The sequence below is a fragment of the Strix uralensis genome, chromosome 3, assembly GCF_047716275.1.
Source record: "Strix uralensis isolate ZFMK-TIS-50842 chromosome 3, bStrUra1, whole genome shotgun sequence".
Lineage (NCBI taxonomy): Eukaryota > Metazoa > Chordata > Aves > Strigiformes > Strigidae > Strix > Strix uralensis.
Window position 1 is genome coordinate 51,509,390 of NC_133974.1, and position 24,514 is coordinate 51,533,903.

At 41.9% G+C, this 24,514-nt stretch overlaps 2 protein-coding genes across 3 annotated transcripts in view; one reads left to right on the forward strand and one right to left on the reverse strand.

Annotated features, from left to right (window-relative positions):
* The window catches only part of NR2E1 (nuclear receptor subfamily 2 group E member 1), a 61,773-nt gene extending 59,119 nt beyond the window's left edge, over positions 1 to 2,654 (forward strand). The window contains exon 12 of the mRNA XM_074864585.1: positions 493 to 2,654. Within this exon, the coding sequence (XP_074720686.1) occupies positions 493 to 655 (163 nt within the window). The 3' untranslated portion in view covers positions 656 to 2,654. The remainder of the gene's footprint in view (positions 1 to 492) is intronic.
* A 2,235-nt stretch (positions 2,655 to 4,889) lies between these two features.
* SNX3 (sorting nexin 3) lies at positions 4,890 to 24,179 on the reverse strand. 2 transcript variants are annotated; one of them, XM_074862233.1, is made up of 5 exons: positions 23,880 to 24,179; positions 9,524 to 9,619; positions 9,032 to 9,156; positions 8,597 to 8,681; positions 4,890 to 5,571 (listed from the first exon to the last, which is right to left on the reverse strand). In XM_074862233.1, exons 1-5 carry the CDS (start codon positions 24,039 to 24,041, stop codon positions 5,512 to 5,514), a joined length of 528 nt encoding a protein of 175 aa, XP_074718334.1. In that variant the 5' UTR covers positions 24,042 to 24,179; the 3' UTR covers positions 4,890 to 5,511. The 2 variants fall into 2 exon arrangements, with proteins under 2 accessions (XP_074718334.1, XP_074718335.1); XM_074862234.1 differs by lacking the exon at positions 8,597 to 8,681.
* Between the last annotated feature and the right edge of the window lie 335 nt (positions 24,180 to 24,514).

Genomic DNA, 24,514 nt, shown 5'->3' on the forward strand with positions numbered 1-24,514 from the left:
CATTACCTGGTGATAAAACAGCTGCTTTAACCAAAAAAATTTGTCTCCAAATGTCAATTGGTATTCAATGTGTATGGCAACCAAAAGGGGTCAAAATGATTACCATGACAATCCAGCTAGGATTAAATTTCACTTTAAATGACAGGGTATGTATTGTAGGTCAAGCTCGTCCCTGAACTGCATCTAGAACATAGTTGTTCTATGAGGGACAAGTCAGAGTGGATCCTGTCTCCGTATTGCTACTGCTCTGAGGGAATAAACAAAGGAGCTAACAAAACTCAGAGACATTGGTCTATATTCTGCTAACTTCTATTAAGAGAGTTTTCCTTAGGGTCAACCTTCTTGCTCATGTGAGTACAAAACACAGGGTTTTAACACAGGTAGCACTCATCTGCACAATTTGTTGAATATTGGTGGTTTCTATAAAGTAAAAGACTTTCTTTGAAAAAATACTTAAAAACTTCAGTAACATTTTTTCTCTCTGTCTCCCAGGTATCCCACACAACCCTGTCGTTTTGGAAAACTCTTATTGCTTTTACCAGCTTTACGTTCGATTAGTCCATCTACAATAGAAGAAGTGTTTTTCAAAAAGACCATTGGGAATGTACCAATTACAAGACTGCTTTCAGATATGTACAAATCCAGTGACATATAAATTACCTTAAAATAAACAGTCAGGATGGACAGTTTGAGAAGAACTTTTATCTATGGAGAATAAACCTCAACTAACAAAATCTACAGGAAGCATAAGCCTGGGAATGTTTAGCCTTTAAACCCATTGACAAAAAATACCCCAGTAGATATGATTCTGCTGCTCTGAACAGAGTGATTTAGATCATGGAGAGAATGCTTTGTTCTACAGAAAAAGTGAAAGTGGTTGGAATTTGGCTGCTATTCCTGTTACTACAGGATGAAGGCAATTCAGATGCCAGTCATAGTTAACAAAGACTCTGCTATTCTCTCATTTAACTGGCAGATCTGAGACAAAATGTGAAAGAAGGTACTTTAGTTTGTTCAGTATTTGGAACCGGGTGACCAAACTTGGCTTCTGTTGTAACATGAGATGTGGCCTTCAGAACTGTTTTAAAAGTAGCCTATGTTGGGAAAATGTTTTTAATATGATAGGCAACATTTAAGACCAGGTTACCAAAACATTGCTTCTGCTATAATACATCATGAAGTGGCCTTCAGAACTGATTAAAAAGTAGCTTATGACAGCAGCTCCCTTCTTCCTGCAAAATGAACTGGTGATCCTTGATGCGGATGTCACCACAATTTGTTTGGTTAACATCTCAAAGACAGAAGAGCTTTATACGCTTCCTCCCCGACCTTCCCTCCTTCTTCTTCCACACACACTCACATTCACACACACACCTGAAAAGATGCAAGTCAAGAAAGGAAGACTAAAACAGCAAAACCAAATACAATGGAGATGACCGCTTCAGTGACCTGCTGGCTGTCCCGTTGGCACAGTGCTGAAACCAAAGGCAACGGTGGCCAAACTCTTTGTCAATGAGATGTGCAGAGAAGTGAAATGACTATTAAAAAAAAAAATCAATGGAAGGAATTTTATTTCAAAAAAAGAAAGGTTGTTGACTGATCCAATGCTAACAATTTCCAAAAGTCTCCAATGCCTTTTTAGAAAACTCCAGGTTCTAATTTTGAAGCCTTGTTCGCCTACACCCTCTTACACACAAAACCGTTATAAGCTGCTTATTTGATGTATGAAAAATGTAGAAAAAACATTTAAAGATAGCTGCTGTACTTTTCAAAATTTGATTTGTTATTAGGAACTAGCACTGAGAAAAATCAGCACTTGGACTATCATAGAATGAGTAAAACTTTTCCTGTACAAAGTGGATTAACTGATTTGTGAAGTTAAAAAGTTGTACTCATTGTATTTACAAAGAATAAAAATATATTGAATTTAAATTACTTTCCACTGTTCTTTTAATGCTTGTCCTTCTATTTCTGAATTAGTTTCTTCCACTGTAGCCTACTTACCATGGAACAGAAATGTTCTCTACTAAAATGGATTGCCTTGGATGCTGTGGGATCTCCACCATTAGAGGTTTTAAAAAACAAGTTAGACAAACATTAAAGGAATAGCTTAGGTGATCCTGCCTTTGAGCAAAGGGACTTTGAGGTCCCATCTAAAACTGTTTTCTGTAATTCAAATATACACCTGCTGCAAGGTTTCCTTCTCAAGGAGCTGACACAGAGCTTTTTCTAGGACACAATACTAAACGGATCAGAGGTCCAACCTAGTAGAAGTCTTTTGTTTCACGTTACTACAGTTTTTAATAGCAGTGAATCGTGCAGCTAACAAAGGGTGATGAGTATAAAAACACTGCTTCAATTAAAAAGATTCTGAGGTTTTATTAATGTGTCCAATTGTGTAATCACACCAAAGAAAGAGGTAAGCAACTCCCAACGCACAGAACAAGTGGGCAGTAGGAGAAGGGAAATATACCGTTCATATGCCAATGAGTGACCGAAGAGTCATGCCCGCTAAAACGACAGCTGGAAATGTACCGTGTATATCAATGGCTCATTGGCTTTCAGTGTCAAGGAATACAGATCACAAGGGAAATCCTAGCTCTATTGACTCCAAGCACAAAAATCTCACGCGTTTCAGAGGTCAGAGTTTTCACCCCAACTCTCTTCCATTTGCAGTCTGCTAGGTCTCACATTCTAGCCTTTCCAAGACAGCCAGACCATAACGCAGTCTTTTGACGAGTCAGGTGAAACAAAAGCATGGACTTCAAAACATATTCTATACAAACTAGCATGGAGCACTTGCGAATGCATTTACCACAGGGCATAGTGCATTCTGAGAAAGAAACTTTATGAAGTGTTCCTCCTGTACCTGCAATAACCTTCAACAATTTTCTGCTCTTTATGCTAAAAAGAACTGGGCAGAAAAATCAATTGTGGTTCTTCACTCTGTGACAATTCAGTTTATGAGCTAAAGTTGAACCCAGTGCTGTGCAGAACCCATGACAGAACACTCATGTCAGTAAGATTTATGCTGCTGTCCTGGAACAGCAACAAACATGAAGTGCATCCACGCTGCAAGGCAGCCACACTCCGCAGGGTGCTGAAGTCCCAGTCCCTAGATCACCCAGGCTGGAAGGCGCAACAAGAGAGTACTGACTTTCTCCCTGTTGCAAAGCAGGCAGGCAATGGGTGCACACCCACATCTCATCCTCTTACCTGTGGGACCTAGACCAGTTGCAGAGCAGACTCACAAGCTGGGAACAATGCCCAGATCCCTGTGGTGTAGGCACAGCTAATCTCAGACCACATCTTCCTCCCACTACTGGAGATTGCAGAGAAGCAAAAGCAGCTACACTACACGAGAATTAAGGTCTCTAGTTAGCCTTGAAGGACTGAAGGGGAGGTGAAATCTGAGTGCATCGCAGATGTCCTGTCAAGTTCAGAGGTTAACACCCCCAAGTCCTCAGTTTGGAAATGGGAACACTTTGACATCAAGCATGCAGCTTTTCCCTCTTCAGCTTAATTCTTTTTTTTTTTTTTTCCCCCCATAGCAGATAATACAGATTGTGTCATCATATTTTAGGGATAAGATGGGACATTTACTTTGATTTCTGAAGGAAACTTCTCTCAGAAAAGAACATTTGAGAAAAGAAAAAGAACACTTTCTATGTATCTAAACCTAAATAATAAAACTTCATATACATTTAGCCCTTCTTCCCCCTTTCTAAGAGTAACTCAACTTTTAAGTGTGATACAACAAGCACAGGGAATTTTAGGATTGATTTTACATTGTCAAAAACTTCTTGAAAACCTAGACTGTGTTGAAAAGCTAGACAGCTCTGAGCTGCAAGTGGGCTCTGTCAGTTTTGGTCCCTGGTTTCATGAATAGGACTGCTGAAGAGATTCAGCACAGTCTTTGTTAAGTATGAGGGGGAAAGAGCAATTATTTGAGCACCTAACCATTTGGTGTAGCTAGTCACTGGTACTACATATAATCCAGTCAGCCACCACTGTTTTCTCAGTTCAATCTTTTACATCCAGATTTCCATAAGTGAGGCTAACGGTCTTAGTTAAAGGAAACAAATAGCTTTGCCAGTAAGTTTGTAGGATATTCTCAACAGTGATATAAAATGGAAAAAACAGTGGCATCAAGTCTAAGCCAACATGTACTGTTACCAAATAGCACAAAACACTGGATCAGAGTGTTACTAGTGTTCTTGAATCTGTTTTCAAGAGCATCTGGTTAGGTAACTCCATGTCACATTTGGCAGCACTAAGAAAGCTTCTCCAGCCATAGAAGCATCTAGTGAGAAAGAAGACTTCAAGTGTTGCTTGTGAACTGCAATTCAAGCATCAACCACCTGCATTTTACCAGTGGTCATACAGGCACAACACTACAGCTTCTCCTTCAACATGTCTATGATCTTACAGCCATCTTATATAACTTCATGTCCCTAATTGTATTTGTAGAACAGAGCTACTTTAATCTAGGACTGAAGTTATAATATATTATAGGTTATGTGAACATGCCTTTCTCCATAGGATGGTGTAATTTTCACTTGCTAGTTTGATGCTTCTCATGCCAAGTAGAAAGGTACTCTATTCCCAAACTTATTGAAGCCACAGATCTGTTGACTGCCTACTGTGATTGGGGTTCCAGCTTCAGTTTCACAACACAGGAACAGCCTTCAGTATCTTTATACGTTCTTTAACACTTGAGCAGTGAGTGCCAGCATCTAAGGGTATTTAGTGCTGGCTGTTAGTAACACAAGACTACATTGCAGAAGAGCATCACAGCAAGGCTGAAACACCAGTTCACTTAGTATAGTCAAGTCCCTGCTTCTCAGAAAGCATGAGATACCCCACTCAAGGTCAAGAGTGACACAACATTTGAAGTGCATTTTCACTTTTATTTCAAAACTTTAGACAAGTTACTTTAGTATATAAATTTGATTTTTTCCTCTTACAGAATATAAAGATAATTCCCTCATTACTTCAGTATAAAGTGTTTTACAAGCTTGAAGACAATTGCATAAGTGTATCTCACACAGGGTATCAGAAATAAAGCAGTCTTTCTACAGAAGTTCAGACAGATGACTACCTCAGAAACAGCATAGCAGTTTAGTCAAATACAAGTGAACACGTGACACTACAACTGTGCAAGTTCAAGTAAGGCCAAGTCAGTAAACATTGTTAAGTCATTGCAAATAAGAGTGGAAAGGTTTGTGAGACATTGCAAGGGATGGATGGTCTCATAATATAATACTCTTAAATCAAGGATTCAGAGGGATTTACCTAGAAGACAAGTGAGTTCTTTAATGCTATAAAGCATATGCAAAGACCAAGCAGTGTACTGATGTTAGTGGAGACTTCGTGCCTGTTTATCCTCAGCATGCTAAGACAAACTACAACCTCTTAAAACCAAGCATAAGAAGCACTAATGTTTGAGAAGACAGTTTCAGAACTCAAGTATGCCTTATTTTGGATGGTGTATAGTTTTTGTCTATTACTTCATCTTGTAAGAACATGTGAAGACAGCGTTCGTTCTGTGCCAGTGGGTGGCCTGCAACCCTGGAGAAGAAAAAACATGCATTAGTGCTAAAAAATCGAGTCTACGTGCAGCTAGCCAGCAGAGCAAGGTTTTATACCAATAACCCATGGTTCTGCACTTCAGCATAGATCCCACTTCCAGTTCACTGTTGGTGACTAGAATGATGTCTGGCAGCAAGATTTGTCATTCTCCCCCAGATGAAGTTAGTCCATAGGAAGCCTGAGCTACCTCTGATCATCTGGAAGCATGTTATATCATCTGTCACCTGCAACTGAGGGGACTATCAAAGTGCCCATCCCAGCATTAGGAAATCTAGAGTTAAGCAAACCAAGCGTATTTTTACAGGCCTTGATGCCTTTAACACAGGACACCCTTCCAAAGGCTGCTTAACCCCTGAGTTCTCAGTTTAATTCCACAGCAGTTAGTCCAGACACAGTTAAAGACTTATTCATTCCACCAGGGGGTGTGAAGGTCTTCTGAAAGCTGACACTCCTTAAGAGCAGTGACATACCATGGTCACCATTCCTAGCATGTACAAGCAGCACTGATGCACAGCCAGAGGGTACTGGCCATTCTGTTAATTGCAGATGTCTTTAGATACGAGACACAGGAGACAGAGCTTGTCTGCTCTAGAAGAGACTTAGATTTAATTTTGTTCCACATATAGCCTGAGCCACCATCCTTTTAAGAGTAAAGAATCTGAAATTGAGTTTGAAGACACTCCCAAGCTTGGCAGAAAGCCACAAGATATTGTATTTAAATCCTTAAAATACCATGCAGCCTTTTGGTAAAAATCCAAGAGAATCAGAATCCCTGGAAGCTGATCACTTACAGATATGAAAACCTAAAGCAGTATGGTTTGAAAAGAGTTATATCCAGTTTGGTCAATCAAGACAGGCTTCTTCCTTTAAGAGAGAAAGTTCCCCCATCCTCCCTAGGGCAGCTTATGTCAGCCTTATAGCCTCCATACCTGTCAGAACATTTCTAGTCTAAATGGAAGTTATCTAGTTGAACACGTGTAATACAGTCAACTCCACCAGTACTTCCAAATACTTTTGTGCATCTTCTCCAAATGTATCCATTAGTGCTTATTTCACCACAGGACAGACTCACTTGTTGCTACTCACTTGTCATTGAGGGTGTACTTTAATGATGATTCTGAGCTCTCCTATTCAGCACTGATAGATTATTTCAAGTGCAGTTATAAAACCTATCAATCTTGCCAAGTTCTAGTAAATGGACACCAGTCTCAAACACTAGTTCACAAGGAAAACAGTCTAGGATAACTAGTTTGAGTTTCCTACCCCCATCAGACTGAAGTTGCTGGCCTTGAACTTCAAGAGAAACATATGCAGGACAAGATGACGAGGCAGCAGCATATTCCTTCTCCCTTTCAGGAAAGCTTGCAAATTGGTGACTGAACTGCAAGACTAGATGTGATCTCTCTGATTCAGCTCTTGGTTTCACATGAATACCTCCCTCTGCATTGACTTTTCCTCAATATTCTTCACTAAGGTGACCCTTACACATAGCAGCTGCTACTTCAAGAATTTTCATGTATCCCAAAGTCAGGTTCAGGCAGACAAGAGTACTGCAACATAGCCACCCCTGTGAATGTCACTCTAGTTAATGTTGATGGTGGGGCCAGCAAGTCAGCTCTCTTGGGCCAGCTTAAGTAAGCCACACTGCTGTGTAAGCTTCTCAACAACATCGATCTTAACACTCCTGGTTATCAAGAACTGGCCTCGGTGCACAAAGATCTTTTTTGGATACTGTGATACTGGTTATCTGAGGGACTGTTCTCTAGTTCTAGAAGCAAAGACCAGGTTTGAGAAAAATTACCTTCAGGTCTAAGTTCAATAGTACTCAAAATACTTGGTAGAAGCCTTGAAGCTTCTACCTAGTTCAAAGTACCTTGTTTGATGAGACGGTCATGCCATTAGAATAAATTGATGAGGTTGAACACCTAGTTGTGCCTGAGGAGCCTTGTTCCAGCTGTACTCAAGTCTGCCACTACATGAATATCTACATTAACAGTCTGCTTTTATGTTTCAAAGGAGGAAAAAATTGACCAAGAAGTTTTACACTTCCACAAGATCAACATATTACTTGCTATAGGACTGAACAAGTGATACAAGCAAACTGGCCACTCTGTCAGTTATACTGAATTTTTCAGAGACTCCAGTTAAGATGACTGTTTCACTATGCTTCAGAACATACAGCCCCCTTCCCCCACATATTGCTAGACTCAGCATACAAAACTTTCAGTAAGTGTATGTCTTCTGCATTTAATGTAGAGTCCCAAGCCTGCATGGATAAAAGTTGTACTTTACAGTCATGACTGCCTTGACTGTACAGCCTTAAAAAACCCCCCGCTTTCCATCTTACCATAAGCACATCTGCCTTCATGTAGTGTAAATGCAAAACTAAATGTCTTGGAAATTCATTCCACTTGTCTTGTAACAGAGGAAAGAGCAGTCAAGCATTTTACCTGCTCAGAACCATTAACAATACCTCTAAACTGAGCTAACAAGCAACTATGTGAAGAAAAACTTAAGAGATTTCATGTAGTCACACTTACTTGCACAAAACAGATAGTTTTAGTAAGCTAGTCACTCGCAACTCCAAGACACATGCCTGAAATGACTAACAGTAACTGATGAGCAGATTCTGGTAAGTTCTGGCTTCACTCAGACATCCTCTGTCCCTGTTAAACAGCATTACTATTGAACAAGATTAGAATGCTAGGGCAACTGACAAGCTTGAACTTTCAAAGGGAGCAGTCCCAAATCTAGTTGGTCTGAACAGTGCTGGCTCTAGAGACCAGAGCAGCTGGTTAACTGACAATATTCCTTCTTACCCACCGTCTAGATCGACATTGTTAAAGAGACTAAAGTAGCTCTTTAGGTCAATATACAGAGAGTGATTAGTAGTGTCAGATGGTAGAAAAAGAATCGTAAGATTTTGTTACTATAATTTCTGCTTACTCTTTGAAAGGTAGTGACAAAATCCAAAGTGTCTATTTCAAACTATATATGTGCATACCTCAGGTAGCGTTTTTACATCTTCAGAAAGATTCTCATGATTAGAGAAAACATGCATCATTACACAAGCTGATAATATCTCCCATCTGCAATCAAAGTAAACTGCTGTAAGCCCACTGTAAGCTCCATTGTTCACCCAGAGGAGGTTACCTTTTCAGAAATGAAAAAGTAGAACTATTTTGAACACTATAATTTTAGTAGTAATTTGCATAAATTATCACCACCAACAACATTCATTTCAGTTGTTCAGGTAAGCATTAAGATATCCAAACTAAACACTGGATGAGCAGTGTTAGTATATTCTACTGCAGGATTATGTGAAAGTCATTATTCTGAACCTAATGCAGCTACCATAGTTAGAGGATTAGTAGCTTTAATTCAGTTTTCCAGAGCCGAGTTCTGGGTTTGTCTCCAGATAACTAGACCCAACACTTACTTGTTTATGAATTGTTCGAGAGCCTGCTTCCTTTCCTCTATAAAGGAATCATCAAATATGCCATCATCTCCTCGGAAGGGGAGCTGACGGAGAAGAGCTTTTCCTGGTAGAGGTGGTACCACAACCTGAAAGATTTAGAAAAGTGTCCTTAAGTGCAGCCTGTAAGCAAGTTGATACATGTCCTGTGCCACCTCTTCCTCCTAGAGGACCGAACTCAATCACATCTCTAGTGAAGTAATAAACATGACCAGAGAAGAACAGTATCTGCCCATAGAGGTAAACTGACTACAAGTAGTTTAACTCAAAACCATTAAACAGCCTCTAGCATTGTATAACTGGGGTTTGCTGAAAGACTGACACAGTGGTTTAGTTCTGGACATTTTCAACCACAATATCTGCTCTATATGATATATATGCTTTATAACATAATGATAACATTTCAGCATCACTACTCTTTATGTCTATGAAAACTTTACCTTTCATTTTACCTACCTTGCTTTCCCTTTCTAGTTCATTCCTTAGCCATTCAAAGTCACTGTATCTTCTTCTGACTGTAGATTCTTTCAATTTGAAGATTGGTAGATTTGTCTGAAAACAAGGACATATTGATTAGACAAATTAGAAGTTTTGATAAGCAGAAGCAAGAAACAAACTGTTAAGTTACAAATTAGTTCCACTTAAGCACCAACAACAGTATTGAGAAACTCAAGATACAGAAATACAGATAAAGCTTTGTAAGCTACACAAGTAAGCTGTGCCTCAAACTGCTTAACAGTGGGCCTTATTTATATGGCATCCTAATTACTGGTATTTTGCCACCATATCACCTAGCAGAATAGCAGATTTGCTGGCCACTTAAGCAGATATTCCTAAGGTTGCACAAGCATCTGCTGTTCTTACTGTCTCAGAAGCTGGATTTCCAAAATATATGTACAAAACTGGAGGGGGAGGAAGAAAGGGGGGGGTGGGGGTGGGGTGGAGAAAAAGTCATCTTAATCCACAGGCTCCTTTTATTGCATTCAAGGGAGTGTTTCAGGTACCAGCATAGGACATTAACCAAGCTTCCTGTACTTTTCTGCCACCTGATAAAACATGGCCTCCAATATCTTTAAAAGCAAACCCAGTAAGTCCTACAGAAAATCTATTCAGGACAGACAAAGCTGAAGATTTGAGAGTACAAGCTGCCAAGTTTGGAGAGCTCCAAAGTCAACAAGGCTGAGATGCAACACAACATTCAGTGCTGATGAGATCAGACTGTTTTGCTACAAGTTAAACCAGGCAGAGCTTGATTAGACAGAACTTTCCTGAACAAGGCTAGGAGTCAGCAGGCAACTCTAACACCCTTGAAAGAGACATCAAATGGGAGTCAAGCTATAATGCTGCACAAGACCATGTTAACTACCAAGCACCCTGATACATGTCCTTGCACTAACTTGTGTGAGAGCCAGTACTACTTCTGTACATTCTTGGGGTGCAGTGTTATCCCATTGTTGTAATCCAACTCGCATGTAATTTGAAGACCAGACATTGAGAGAGCACTCTCCTAATGACATCCCCAGAATGGAAAGCTCCAAGACCACAATCTGAAGCTTAAGTGTCATTGAGATGGCAAACTAGGTAGTGTTACAAAAATGTCTGTAGGAGTTATGACCTACTAAAAAGCAAGACAGAGTCTGTAATTGCCATATACAGCCAGCAGTAACAGAATAAAGCTTACTGTTGTCAGATGGAATATTCACTAACTGTCTTAATATACCTTTAAAGACTCTTGAGGAGTACCCTGGAAGCTGATGGTCACATTGGACTGCTGTTATGCCCAGTTTTCCTGTTGGCAGAAGCACAGTAATCATTCTCAGCTAGTGTCTTTGTTGGGTTTTTTTTGTTTGGTTGGTTTGGGCTTTTTTTTTTTTTTTAAGTTGTAAGCCACCTCAGAATCATAGAATGGTTTGGGTTGGAAGGGACCTTAAAGATCACCTAGTTCCAACCCCCTGCCAGAGGCAGGGACACCTTCCACTAGACCAGGTTGCTCAAAGCCCCATCCAACCTGGCCTTGAACACTGCCAGGGAGGGGGCATCCACAACTTCTCTGGGCAACCTGTTCCAGTGTCTCACCACCCTCACAGTAAAGAATTTCCTCCTAACATCTAATCTAAATCTACCCTCTTTCAGTTTAAAACCATTACCCTTCATCCTATCCTTACACGCCCTGATAAAGAGTCCCTCCCCATCTTTCCTGTAGGCCCCCTTGAAGTACTGGAAGGCTGCTATAAGGTCTCCCTGGAGCCTTCTCTTCTCTAGACTGAACAACCCCAGCTATCTCAGCCTGTCCTCATAGGGGAGGTGCTCCATCCCCCTGATCATCTTCATGGCCTCCTCTGGAGTCACTCCAACAGATTCATGTCCTTCTTGTGTTGGGAGCCCCAGAGCTGGACACAGGACTCCAGGTGCGGTCTCACGAGCATGAAGTAGAGGGGAGAATCACCTCCCTCAACCTGCTGGCCACACTTCTCTTGATGCAACCCAGGATACAGTTGGCTTTCTGGGCTGCAAATGCACATTGCTGGCTCACAGTCAGTTTTCCATCCACTACTACTCCCAAGTCCTTCTCCTCAGGGCAGCTCTCAATCCACTCATTGCCCAGCCTGTATTTGTGCTTGGGACTGCCTCGACCTGTATGCAGGACCTTGCACTTGGCCTTGTTCAACTTCATGAGGTTTGCACAGGCCCACCTCTCCAGACTGTCCAGGTCCCTCTGGATGGCATCTCCCTTCCCTCCAGTGTGTTGACTGCACCACACAGCTTGGTGTTGTTTGCAAACTTGCTGAGGCTCAATCCCACTGTCCATGTCTCAATAATTTACAAATTATGAAGTACAAAACAGTATTTTGTTATGAAATCTCTTATTGCTAAATACTTAAAAGTATTCAAGCTCTCCTTCCCAGGTAAAACACTTGATTGTACTAGCAACTACAAATAAAATTGCACTTAAGACTATTATGTCAGAAGTCAGGCTTCATAAACAAACACTCTTGTCTTGAGGATAAGAATACTCTACTCAAGAGTGAATAAAGCTAGGTCCCCTGGAGTGCATGAAGGAGATTCCCAGAAGTACTGGATTATTTTTCTCTGATTTCAGCTATTGGCTTTTTAACCAAGTTCAGCCTTCCACATTACAACATCAACTCTTTGTCAGTGTCTCGGGTAGAAAGTCCTTTACAATATTTAACATATAGGCTCTCACCTGCAGAAAATATTCCATTCTCCTCTCAAGTTACTTACAAGAGGGATTAGAACTGAATAAAAGCAGCTAAAAACCAATGAGTTCCCAGGTCTTCAGGAACTCTTTTCATGCTTCTGGGCATGAAGTCTATAAAGTTAATCTCTAAGCAATTTATCAGGCTTACAGGTACAATGTGAGGGTAGAAGTGCCAATTGAGCTCATTTTACCTTCTACATTCCCTTTTGAACTTTTGACATGCTAGCCTAGCTAGCACATTGAAGAAAAGGACAGTTAGAGTACTTGTTTTCCCTTCAAATTGAAAAAAAGTCTTCTCCAGTTTTGATCATAAGCTCTAGAAATGTTCAAATTGGATTTAATGGGAGCTTTCTAGCATGCTTTTAAGAGGCTTACAAGTCACAACTTGACAACTACATGGTAAAGGAAAGTGTGTGTCCCCTGTCTCTTGGTCTGGATATGAATTAGAGCTACCTGGTGAGATCAACTTCTAAACCTCACGCTTCCTAAAATCCAGAAACAGCAGCAACTCTCCTTCCTCTAGAAATTAGTACTGATAAAGCATCATTCTTTAGATATGCAGCTGTTAGAAAGGATCTTTTTAAATCTAATTAAATTGATCTATTTAAAAAAAGCATTTTGAGAATCCTGTTTTACACTGGTTAATCTATAGGTCCCTATTTTTATATATTCACATCTGAAGTTACTGTATGTGCCTTTCTCATCCTGGTTTCAGCTGGGATAGAGCTAATTTTTTCTTCTTAGTAGCTCAAATAGTGCTGTGTTTTGGATTCAGTATGGGATTTGGTATGAGAAGAATGTTAATAATACACTGATGTTTTCAGTTGTCGCTAAGAAATCAAGGACTTTTCAACTTCTCATGTCCTGCTGGAGTGCAGGTACACAAGAAGCTGGGAGGGAACACAGCCAGAGCAACAGACCCAAGTTGGCCAATGGAATATTCCATATCATACAACATCATGCTCAGTATATAGATGAGGGTTGACTGGGAAGTTTGCTCTCACTTCTGAGATTGCAGTTTTGGGATTTTCTCTCCTCTAGGATCACTAGCCAGGAATGGGCTGGGCATCAGTCAACAGGTGGTGAGCAACCACATTGTGCATTACTCATTTATATCTCATTATTATCATCACTATTATTTTATTATTATTTTATTTCAGTTAAATTGTTTATCTCAACCTACGAGTCTCCTTACCTTTACCCCTCCAATTCTCTCCTCTGTTCCCTGAGGCAGGGGGAGGTGAGCAAGTAGCTGCATGGTGTTTGGCTGCTGGCCAGGCTTAAACCACAGCACTCATTATTACGCTGTCTGGGCAGACCACTTTCCTTCAGTTGAAAGGAGTTTCTGCATGTCCTATCCACGGTAGATGGAGGTAGTAGATGTTTTTCATTAAGCAAGCCAGACAGCTGCTGAAGCATGGGCTATCACTGGGCAAGAATTTGGCAGAAGGAGACAACCCAAAGGTGTCAACAGAAGATTTCAATTTCTATTGGAGCATCAACTTCAAGACCATACAGCATATCAAAAAAGTTATGTTGAGAGTTATCCTTGTTTAATCACTGAGGTGCCAGTAGCTATTCTGAACACTTAGTGCTTTGTTTGCCTACTGGAAGAGAGATAAGAGTAAGGCACAAAACCTGAAGTTAGTCTTGTTTCATTTTTAAACATTTCTTCCCATGTTCATTCAGCATTATAGTGTCAGCTTCCTGGCCTGCTGATCCACAAAGTCTACTGTCATGAAACTCATGACCCAGTTTGGCACAGCCCCTGGAGCATAGCTCATTCCTCCAGCATAATTACTGGCAGCAATTGTTTCTTCTACAGTATAATATTTACTCTCATTTTTATCAAAAACATTTTCAATAACTTCCTAATCCAAAATCATGCCTCTTAGCAGTTTGAATGCAAGCCCTCAGCCAGAAAGCATTATGCATTACGCAAGACATTAGACAACCAAAAGTCAGACTTGCAGATAAAGAATTATTCCAGAAGGATGAATAAACCACATCTGCACAAATCCCACATAGCCCGAAATCCTAAGCATAGGAAGATGCTAAGACAAGACAGATTCTGTCTAGCACCGCTTCTCTATCAGACTATATGTAGACACGCATTAGGCTTTCTCTGGCTACTGTCAAACTGCATCTGTATTCTGCTGGGTGAGTTAATGGCCGAGCCAGTACACTGGAACAAACACTGTCAGAACTGATGACAAGTTAAATTACATAGTTAAACAGCAGATGACAAACCCAGACCCTTAAGTCACTCCTGCATTCCTCCACTCATATGCCAAACAGGTTTCTACAGTCATTTGGCTAGTGGTTCAACAAACTGGAAACGGGAAGCAGTGGTGGCCTGCTAATACATTTCAGGGCAAAACCTGTATTCAGAGTAAGCGTGTTTCTTCAGCTACATTTATGTTATTATAACATATTCAAACTACAAGTCCAACCCCAAGCTCAGGAGGTTCCCAATTCACCTCAGCAGCAAATGACAGTCTTAAGACAGTAGTTTGGATAACCAGGTAACAGTCACAGCTAGAAGACTGTCAGTCCCTGAGCTATGCCCAGTTAGTTCAAAAATTGTTCATGTATAAAAGTGAGGAGATTTTCACAGGCAGAATGCAAGTAGTTTGAGTACTAGTCAATACTGTCCATTCAGCCTGGGATACACAGCCCTCCAATGCAGCTGTTCTGGTATACAAGTTACCTTAAATGCAGGAGGAAAACTACAGTACTTTATTTTAAATACATCAGTTTAGAATTCTAAGTAATTTTAAGAGTTCTGTATCTAGACTAGATTAATTTATCCAGTGAGTGGAAAAAACCTTGTGAATAGCCAGACTTGCTCCTACAAATTTGTTTGCAGGTATAAATTGAATGCAAATAGCAGTTGGGTTCCTTCAAAGAGCACACTGACACTCCACAAGATTGACTCTGAATGTCACTGCAGCCCAGTCCACCCCCACAACTGCAGAAACTCCACAGCTGTAGTTGTCCAGGATAGTTTGAGGTAAATTTGATTCATTTCCTCATCTGTCAATGTAGCACTCAGCAGCAGCACTGCATTGCCCATGTCTCCCACTCCTAAGTGACTGAGAATAAAGCTGCACTGTTGCCATAGCACCTACTTTGATGTTGTCTTTTCAAGTAGGTTATGGTAGCCTTGATACAACTCTATTTCCATTAAAATAGAGTGAAAGAAAGCACTCAGCTCACTTTTGATAGAAGTTTGCGGCCTTGACTCTTAGAAGCTAAATTCAAGCTTCTTACTACCTCTTCATACAAGCTGTAATCTTTGTCAAGAGACTACACCCTTTGGCTACATTTACAGTCAGCCAATGGAAGCTCTGGGGTATTACAGTAAGTAGCATTCAGGGTGGATAAAAAAGTATTACGGTTTTCTTAATGCAAGAGCCTGCTGTCCTTTAGTACAAGAAACTGGCTGCAGCAGTCCACTGTTACTGCATAAACCTTGCCAGTGGTCTGTTTCCTTCCCGACTTGACTTAAGCAGCTACCTCCCCATTTCCTACAATTATAAAAAGCAAGAAGGCAAACATGCTCTAAACTTCAGTTGCCAGAAGTTTAGATTTTTTTCTGAAGGAAAACAAAAACCTCTTTCCCCACTGTAAAAGGTCAGATTAGAGGTTGCTATTTTTCTAAGTTTCAGTCCTTTTGATCAAAGCAGAGCTCCCCTTTTATCACTTGGTATCCAGATCTACTTGAAGATACATTACATGCAAAAATTCTAAAGTTAATAGAACACTGAAAAAGCTGATCATATGTACACACCCAAGCTTTAAACAATGCTGACTTCAGCTGTACCAACTATAGAGCTTCCCACTTCACAGTACTGAGACATGGAGCCAGGATGTTTTCCATCTTAATGACTAAGGCAGTGAAATCCTAACAGCAACACAACAACAAAGACTATCAGTCTTTAGCCAAGAGTTAACCTTTGTCAAGTCCAATGCCTTGATCCCAGAGCTGCTCTATGAAAATTAGTGTAGGGATGTCTGGGTTTTTTGCCAAGCAGCATCTATCATCACCTAATCAAGTTCACCAACATCATGAACACCTGAATTAGTGTGCCATGGTCAAAAGGCTCAAAGTAGGGTAAGTCTAGAAAAACAGATTGTTTAGTAATTCTTTATTCTTCAGGTTCCATGCTCAGAAGCCAAAGGTAAAAACAGGAGCCCACTTTAAGAAGGACACATTCAGGCAAAGGTTTTTACAACACCCAGACAGAATTAGTAACTCTAGATAATTATTTTACGGTTAGCAAGCCAAAGCCTCCTTTGAAATACCAAATAATTTTTGGGAGGAGAAGGGATTGTTACTTTTACACAATTGCAAGGTATAACTGCCATATGCTCTGGTTTGGCCTACTGTAATGTTCATTCCATTCATTCCTCATTGAGAATGACTGAAGAGGGATCACATTAAGTTGATGCTCTAGAATCATTAGCTGACATCTACCAGCTATGGTCAAATGGGGCCAACAAAATTGCAGTGAATTGCTGCAATCAATAGGTTTTAACAAGGAACAAAAGTTTTAATGGGCTTTGCAAGATAGAGACAGTCCAGTATCCCTACAATACACAAACATGCAAGAAACAAGACAGAGAAATAGCTAGAAGTGTACGAAGTAGCAAAAAATTATCTTCAGATCTCCAGTTTTATTGGAACAGCAACATCCACATTCTTAAGTAGCCACCTAACAGCTGCAGAAAGGCTGATAGTGCCTGTTCATTAATTTGTAGCTTAGGCCCACAGAAATAGTCTCTGAAGCTTTATTTCCAGGTATAGAGGTGGCTTTAAACCACTTAAGATACAGCTTCATTTCTTCATTTTCTTCTGGATTTTAGAGTAAACCTGCTATACACTAGCTTATAGTTAAACTTTCAACATTGGCTTCCTGGCCAACACAAACTATACTGTCACATGCCCCAGAAGATCACCCCATGACAGAAGTTTTCAGCTGGATTTTAAAGAAATAGCCACAGAAGGAATACGTTCATGGACCTGTCTTCATTTGGTAAAATATTTGGTTTTTACACTTTGACCAGAAGGTTAGGGCTTCTCCATCCTTCTCGCATCAAAAAAGTTACAGCAGCTACAACAACTTCAGACCCTTCACTTAGTGCTATAGCTTCATAGGGCATTCAGGATTATGTACTTGCTAAAACAGCCTCCAGTAATGCAACTGGCATTGCATTACCAAGTGAAAAAACTTTAAAGAATAGTTCCCCTACAGTTAGAAGCTCATAAATCTACACTGCATTATTTATTTCCCCAGATGAAAAACAGTTGAGACCTGATTGCTCTGAAGTTCAAGCTGACACTTTTTTTGGCAAATCATCTAAAAATAAAGATGTGTCAAAATACTCTGGCATCACATGCCTACCTGGATCACAGCCATCTGTCCTACAAAGATTAGTCATTGTTCCATTTGATTTGGTCTGTTCAGCACTGTACTTAATACATGACAATGAAGGCCTGCATTGTATGCGCAGAAATAAAAAGAGTCCAAGTCACCAGCTAAACTAATATACTAATAAGAAGCACTATTCAGACTTGGTTACTTTATTTACACAGCAACAGACCTCAACGCCAAACTAGTTCAGTACCTTTGGACTAGGTTCTTGAAACTAGTTTAATCAAAAACCTTTACAGAAAAATCAGCCGCTCAGACCAAATACATGTAATAAATTTGTAAATCCACTCCCCTTACTTCAATTATTACTTCAATTATTTTCATCCAAGCCATTCCACTTCTGTCTCCCTAGCCAATTTCCTGGGAAGTTCTTAGCCTTCCAGATGTCCTTTTCTGAATTACTGATCAATGGAACAGTTAATGTTTGTAAAGGTGCAGTACCTGGGCTGTAGAACAGAAAAACAAAAGTCAAAGAATAAAAATTTACTTCAGGTGAAGAGGAGTCTAAAAATATCTAACTGGCAGCAGTGTCTAGAATAGGCTATTAGAAGAGCAATTAACTACAGTTAGAGCATACTTGCAGTGTGATGCAAGATTTGCAGTAGTAGAGAAATAGAGAATTAGTGCTGATTATGCATCCCTAAACACATCCACACTGAGTCAGTGTTTAGTCATTACTCCACCACAAGCTTTACCGACTAGGAAACTGAACAATGCTGAAGTCAACTATGTGTACCAGCAGATTTGATTCTTCTCATAGTGGGAGAAGAGTCTGCAACTTCAAACCCTGCCAAACACAGGAAGAACAGGAAATTTGGTACTGTTGAAGGACAGAACATTTCAAAGACACATTCAACTGATCAAGACTACCACTTTGCAAAACCATAGCATAAGACAAATGCTTTCTGGGCAAGTTATACTTTCCGTTCATTTACCATCTTACTCTGACTTGATCACAGAAGTCAGACTCAAATCAGTCAGTCGCTCAAGTCAGACTACTATAAATATGCTGAAATGCAAATACTGTATCCAAGCTAGGTTTTGAAAAAAATGGATGAAAATGAGAACAGACTTTCAAAAACAGCTGAAGTTTAGCAGGACTTTGATATACTTCCCCAATCCTTTGTAACCAATACTATTCTTAACATTGCAGGCACTTCACAGCCTGTGTCTTCATTTCCTTCCCCACACTGGGCCTATGTAGTCAAGCATCTCTCCTTAGGTCTACAGAAGTCTTTCTGCAGAAGATACAGGAAAGGTGACTGCTGCCTTCAAGAGCACTGGTGTCACCCAAGTGATGCATTTCACAACACCTGGAAGCACAGCAGCAAGGCGTTACCTTTCTACACCACAAGACAAGCCACTGAGCTGTGGAACCTTGAGAAGCTAAGGTGTGCCTTAGTGCTGAGTTTCATCATACTGATTAGAGGCAACAGGCCATTCAACATTAAAGAATAGAATTCAGAAGACAAAGGCTTTTTGTTTAACTTCAGTTTGACTAAAAAGAATTCTTTAACTACTTGGACTAGTAACTCCTGTATCAGGTATTTTATTTTAGTTCTAACTGTCAGTTTGAATATTAATGACTTCTCTGCAAGTTTTCACTAACCATAAACAGATAATTTAACCTTCTACTCTAGGTGACAAACCCAACTAAAACAGGCAGGATAGAAGTCACTTTTACTTCTACAGGAACAGTAACAGATGAAATCGTGTTAACAAAGGGATATTTTCCCAAATGTAGCAAGTTCTTGTGTTCCTCTACACTTTGTTGACAGTATTCTAACCAATGTGCTTATCTCCTATGGCACTGCTTTTGCAGCAGGTGTATGGCTCAGAAGCGTGTCACCAATTGCTGGGATCAAAGTTAGCTTGTAAAGCTTAAGTCTTGTCTCCTTAAAGGATTTAGCAACTGAAGCTGTTGCACAGAATCTATTTGTGCAAAGATGTTCCTGGTGACACACTTGCCAGGAAAACTATTTGTCTCAACTACAGTAAAAGTCTAATGATACCTGGAACTGGATTGAGGCCTGCAGACATGCTGCAGGATAGTAATATGACAACTGTCATTTATTCTACATTTGCTTCCTGGAATTCAGAGAGAGGACTGGCTTACAGCCCATAAATAGTAACAGGTATTCACATGCCCCTGTTGAAGAGTGTTGACATTGCACAAGCCCACCCTGAAAAAGCGTAACAAGTAGAAGAGAATCACCACCCCTCTGGCAGTGGCTCCTAAGTGAACAGCTAGTAGAGACTCCCAAGAAACAGCATATGGCATGCAAGGATATTTACACTGAGAACTTAACTGTTGGCTCACACTTTTCCTCAAGAGGTAAGGGCAGTGAAGCAGTTTGTTGTATTACTTTAGCAGGCATCCTAGTTGATTATGTTAGTTTTAATCACAGCACAGTTGCCATACTGTGAGCATCTATATACCTCTAGATGAGATGACTACTCAATCAAGTCTTATTTCACTAGAAAAAGCACTTGGAGCTTTATACCCTACTGCATTGTTCTCCTTCTTAGCTTACCCTAAGCCTTCACACAAAGGATACCTTATAATGGTACAAACTCACTTCCTGATGCTGCTGATGGAAAGCAAATTTTCAAGTACCTTGTCAAGAACATGACCCACTCAAATTTGCTATTTTAGCACTGCAGGATGGCATTTTCTATCATTTACCACTACTGAACAAGACATTTGACTGTTGTTGCCAAGCTGCACTGTAGTAGCATACCACCACGTTGTGTGCCTTATACTGGTTGCTACAGTGGAAAGCTTCCTGTCATCACCTTGTCCAGTTTGCCAAGAACAGAATGTTATTTAATGCAAGGTCAGGCTCAGAAGGTCAATACTTTGGCCAGCTGGCCATCTGTGAAGTAAGCTGCCCCACTGGAAGTGCTGTATAGGTTGTATCTGCAGCACTCGGAGAGCTTAACTGCTTGTGAAAGTATCATGCATTTACCACAACACACAGCCATCCTACTAGCCTGCCCAGAGACACACACCGTGAAAAACTTTCCCAAGTACTGAAATACAATTGACTTGCTTATCCAGTACTACACTGTTGAGCAGTCTACCCAAAACTTGTGAGTTCCCCATTAGGCTTTCCAACTTCCACCAGAAGTTGATGAGTACAGCAATACAAGAACTAAAGCATGACGTTGTTCCACTTGTTGCTTTCCAAGTAACAGATATGCTTCAGCTGCAGTACCAATAGAAAGCTTGCCAACAGAAGCTTTAGGGGAACTCTGCATATTTCACACAAGTACTTTTTGCAAGATTTTTATCAGACATCAGTTCAGGAGTCTGCTAGCAAGCTCAGTCTTCCCAAAAAAAAGTTCAAACTTTGAGATTCAGACAAAGCAAAGACAGAATTACCCTTGGACTGAGTTTGCAAACCCCATGACAATGATACAAGTTTAATTGCTTCAACACAAACTTGAATCTCAGTGTCCTCTGGCAATGTTTCTGGCTTAGCATGGTCTCCAGTCATAACATGAGGCTATCCGATAGCTTTTACCAGACCTTGACAGCAGTTAAGCCATCCATTTCTGTATCTATTAACATTATAATGTTGTGTTAGTTGAAGACATAGCTTTCCAGGTATGACCCAGGTAACTCACTCCATCTCCTCAGGTTTGTTCAGCTGCCACTGCTGGGGGAAACTGCACATGTTAGCTCCTACTTTCTGTGACCACAAGCAGTTGTCAAACCACAGAGGCTAGCTGATAGCTCCTGTCTGCCACACTCGAAGCAGCAGCTTATACTAGCTTATACTACAAGGACTACCTTTTAGAAATACAATACTACAGCAATTCAAGTTCGAACTCTTCTCCCATGCTGAAACTTGCATATTAGCAACATGGTCTGTATTCTGCTGAGAAGCAGTTAATTGATACAAGTTTAGACAGCAAACATAATTCTGCATGACTTGTATTACCTGCTCTGTAACCTTCTAGCATACAGAGACATAAAACTCAATTTTACAGTTCATCATAGCTATGAATGTATACAGCACGGATGCACTACGGGTACAGTAGTGTGCAAATGGAAAGGCAATGATCATGTATTATAAGAAACAGTCCTGTATACAGGCATGCACAGATGCAAGTTAGGAGGGTAAAGGATGCAATGTTTATATAGTAGTTGGACTGAGAGGAAGAATAGAAGGTAACTACTATCATAGCATATGCTTGCTGAAATCACTTCTACGTCTTCATTACAACAGGAATCCAGAATTTTCTACCCCAAACAGCACATGGGCTAAGAGTAATCCACCTCAAAAGCTGTTTTTCTGCATTCCTTCCTGAAGAAATTCAGTTGGGGATGTAAAAAAAATTATTTTCCAATCTGAGCAAATTTGGTCTAATTCCCAAGGCCATATCATGGCTAAGTCCCTTTTGTATCATCTTCCTTGGTTCCAGCAATTCCAAATGCTCAGTCTCAGAGAAAGAAAAGTCATCAGAAACTTAAGGCACAAACACTTCCCAGCAAGGTAGAGTTACATCTTTCTGCTAGGTGGACAGTTAGGGTCCTGATAAGGGCAGTGTAACACAACGTAAGTTGTCAAGTTCTAGTTTGCCCTCACACAGAGACCAAACACAGGCTACAATTGTTTCAGTTTATTCTGCCTGCCCTGTGGACACATCCTGAAACATGAGAATAGCTACTGGACATGTCAATTTAGGAGCATCAGAACTAAGGAAGTATCCTTCCTAGTAGCTTTAGGTAAGTGTTGATTTTGTTTTTTTAAGTAAAGTTACACTAAGCTGAGAACATAGACCTTTAGTATCAGAAAATCCACACAGGATTTCAGTCTTGTCTGAAGAATTTTAGCAACCAAGGCAGCAGCCCTCAGCTAAAGCCTCTCTTGCCATGAAGGTATGCATGTGCACTCCATGGTGCCCAGTGAAAGAACTCATATTGCAGAGAATGTGTGCAAGGGGTGAATGAGGCTTCTTCCCCCTCTATTACTGCCTGAAATAACTGACCAGGTTTAATCAGCTGTGACAGAGTAAAGCTGTATGAGGTAGTAGACTCAGACACAAGTTATAAAAGAAAAGATAAAATTGTAAGAAGTCATCTTTCTTAACCCAACTTATCCCTGACAGCACAGACTAAAAGGGTGCCCTGCCTCAAGTCCCTACCAGCCACATTCAAGGACGATGCCACAGATACTGCATTTTTCTGTCTACTCCTCCAGGCCCTGTTTATTAAACTAGAAAGATCAGGGAACATCGTAATGATTTCACATAGCTTTCCTGAAGCTTAAGACTACTAGTCTTTGGGTCAAGTCAGTGAAGACAGCCCTTACAGCTAGGAAAGAGTCTAGTGCTACTAAGAAAAAGTATTTAATAGCACACAGCAAGAAACAGGTCTATTTATTAGGCACTCAATTTACATTTCAGGTACAAAAGAGGAAGCCCTCCCCCATATACACTCACCTTATCACTTCAGTTAGCTTTGATCCAGCACATGTGCCCACTAGACTTATTTACACATTCACTACAGGTTTTTGAGGCTGCTAGAATCCTGAACTTGACCTCCTTCTCAGGGCAGATCCACCCATATTACTGTACCTCAGACAGCTGAGTCTGCCCTCTTTTATTTACTTACAGACAGACAAGCAACTGCTCAGAGTACAGCAACATTTCAGTCTTAACAGCAATTGTGCACAGCAGTGCTGAAAGAGCAGTTGCCCTTTGGTTATCTTCACTGAGATGTGTTGTCTCAGCTACCGCTAGACCAGGAGAGTTATCAGCTCCAGTCGGCTGCAGAAGCTGGGCCTGCTCAGGCCGAGGATGAAGTCCACTGCTGCTCAGCCATCGCCGCCCCACCTGCCGAACCGGCCCTGAAGGGCACGGCGGCGGCAGCCCGCCACCGCCACCCCGGCCCGGGGGACACCCCCGCCGCTTACATAAGGGCCGGCCGGAGCCCAACACCGGCACACAGGCTCCGCATTCACCTTCTCCAACCTTATATTTTTGCTCCCGAGGCGCCGGGCCCCGCCGCGGGAGGTGCGGGCACGTCCCCCGCGGAGCTGCCCGCTGGGCGCCACCGGCCCGGGCCAGGGCGGCGGGGCCGGCCCCTCGGCGAGCAGGAGCGGGGCGGGCTCCAGCGCCCGCCGCCGCCGGGCCGAGCCCTCACCTTGACGCGGATCTCGTAGGTGGTGAAGCGGCCGCGGCCCACCCCCACCGTCTGCGGGTTGCCCACGTCGATCTCCAGGAAGTTGCTGGGCGGCCCGTAGGCGTCGTTCAGATTCTGCGGCTTGCTGATCAGCCGCCGGGTGTCCGCGATCGTCTCGGCCATGGCGGAGTGCGGCAGGAGGCGAATGGGTGAGCGAGCGAGCGAACAAGCGAGCGAGCACCGAGCTCCGCCGCCCCGCGCCGCCCGCCCTCTTATCGCCCCGCGGCCAGCTGACTGCCCGGCAACGCGCACCCACGCCGCCGCCGCTGGCGGATGCGCCCGCCGCCCGCGCGCAAGGCATGCTGGGATTTGTAGGCCTGAGGGGCCGCCCGCTCGTTACTCTCGGCGCGGCCGCCTGCCCTCCGAACTACGGATCCCGGTGGGCGCGGGAGGTATGGCGCGGCCGGCCTGGGGACCGCTCTCTGGGGCCCGCCCGCCAGGCGGGCGGTGCGACGGGCCGGGCCGGAGCGGACCGGGCCGGACGCACTCTGTGGGGCTCGGCCCTCCTCCCGCCGGCTGCGCGGGGGCTCCCCGGGGCGGGGAGGGGGTGGCTCGGTGGCTCGGTGCAGGCGCTCCCCGGTGAGGCCGAGGCCTCT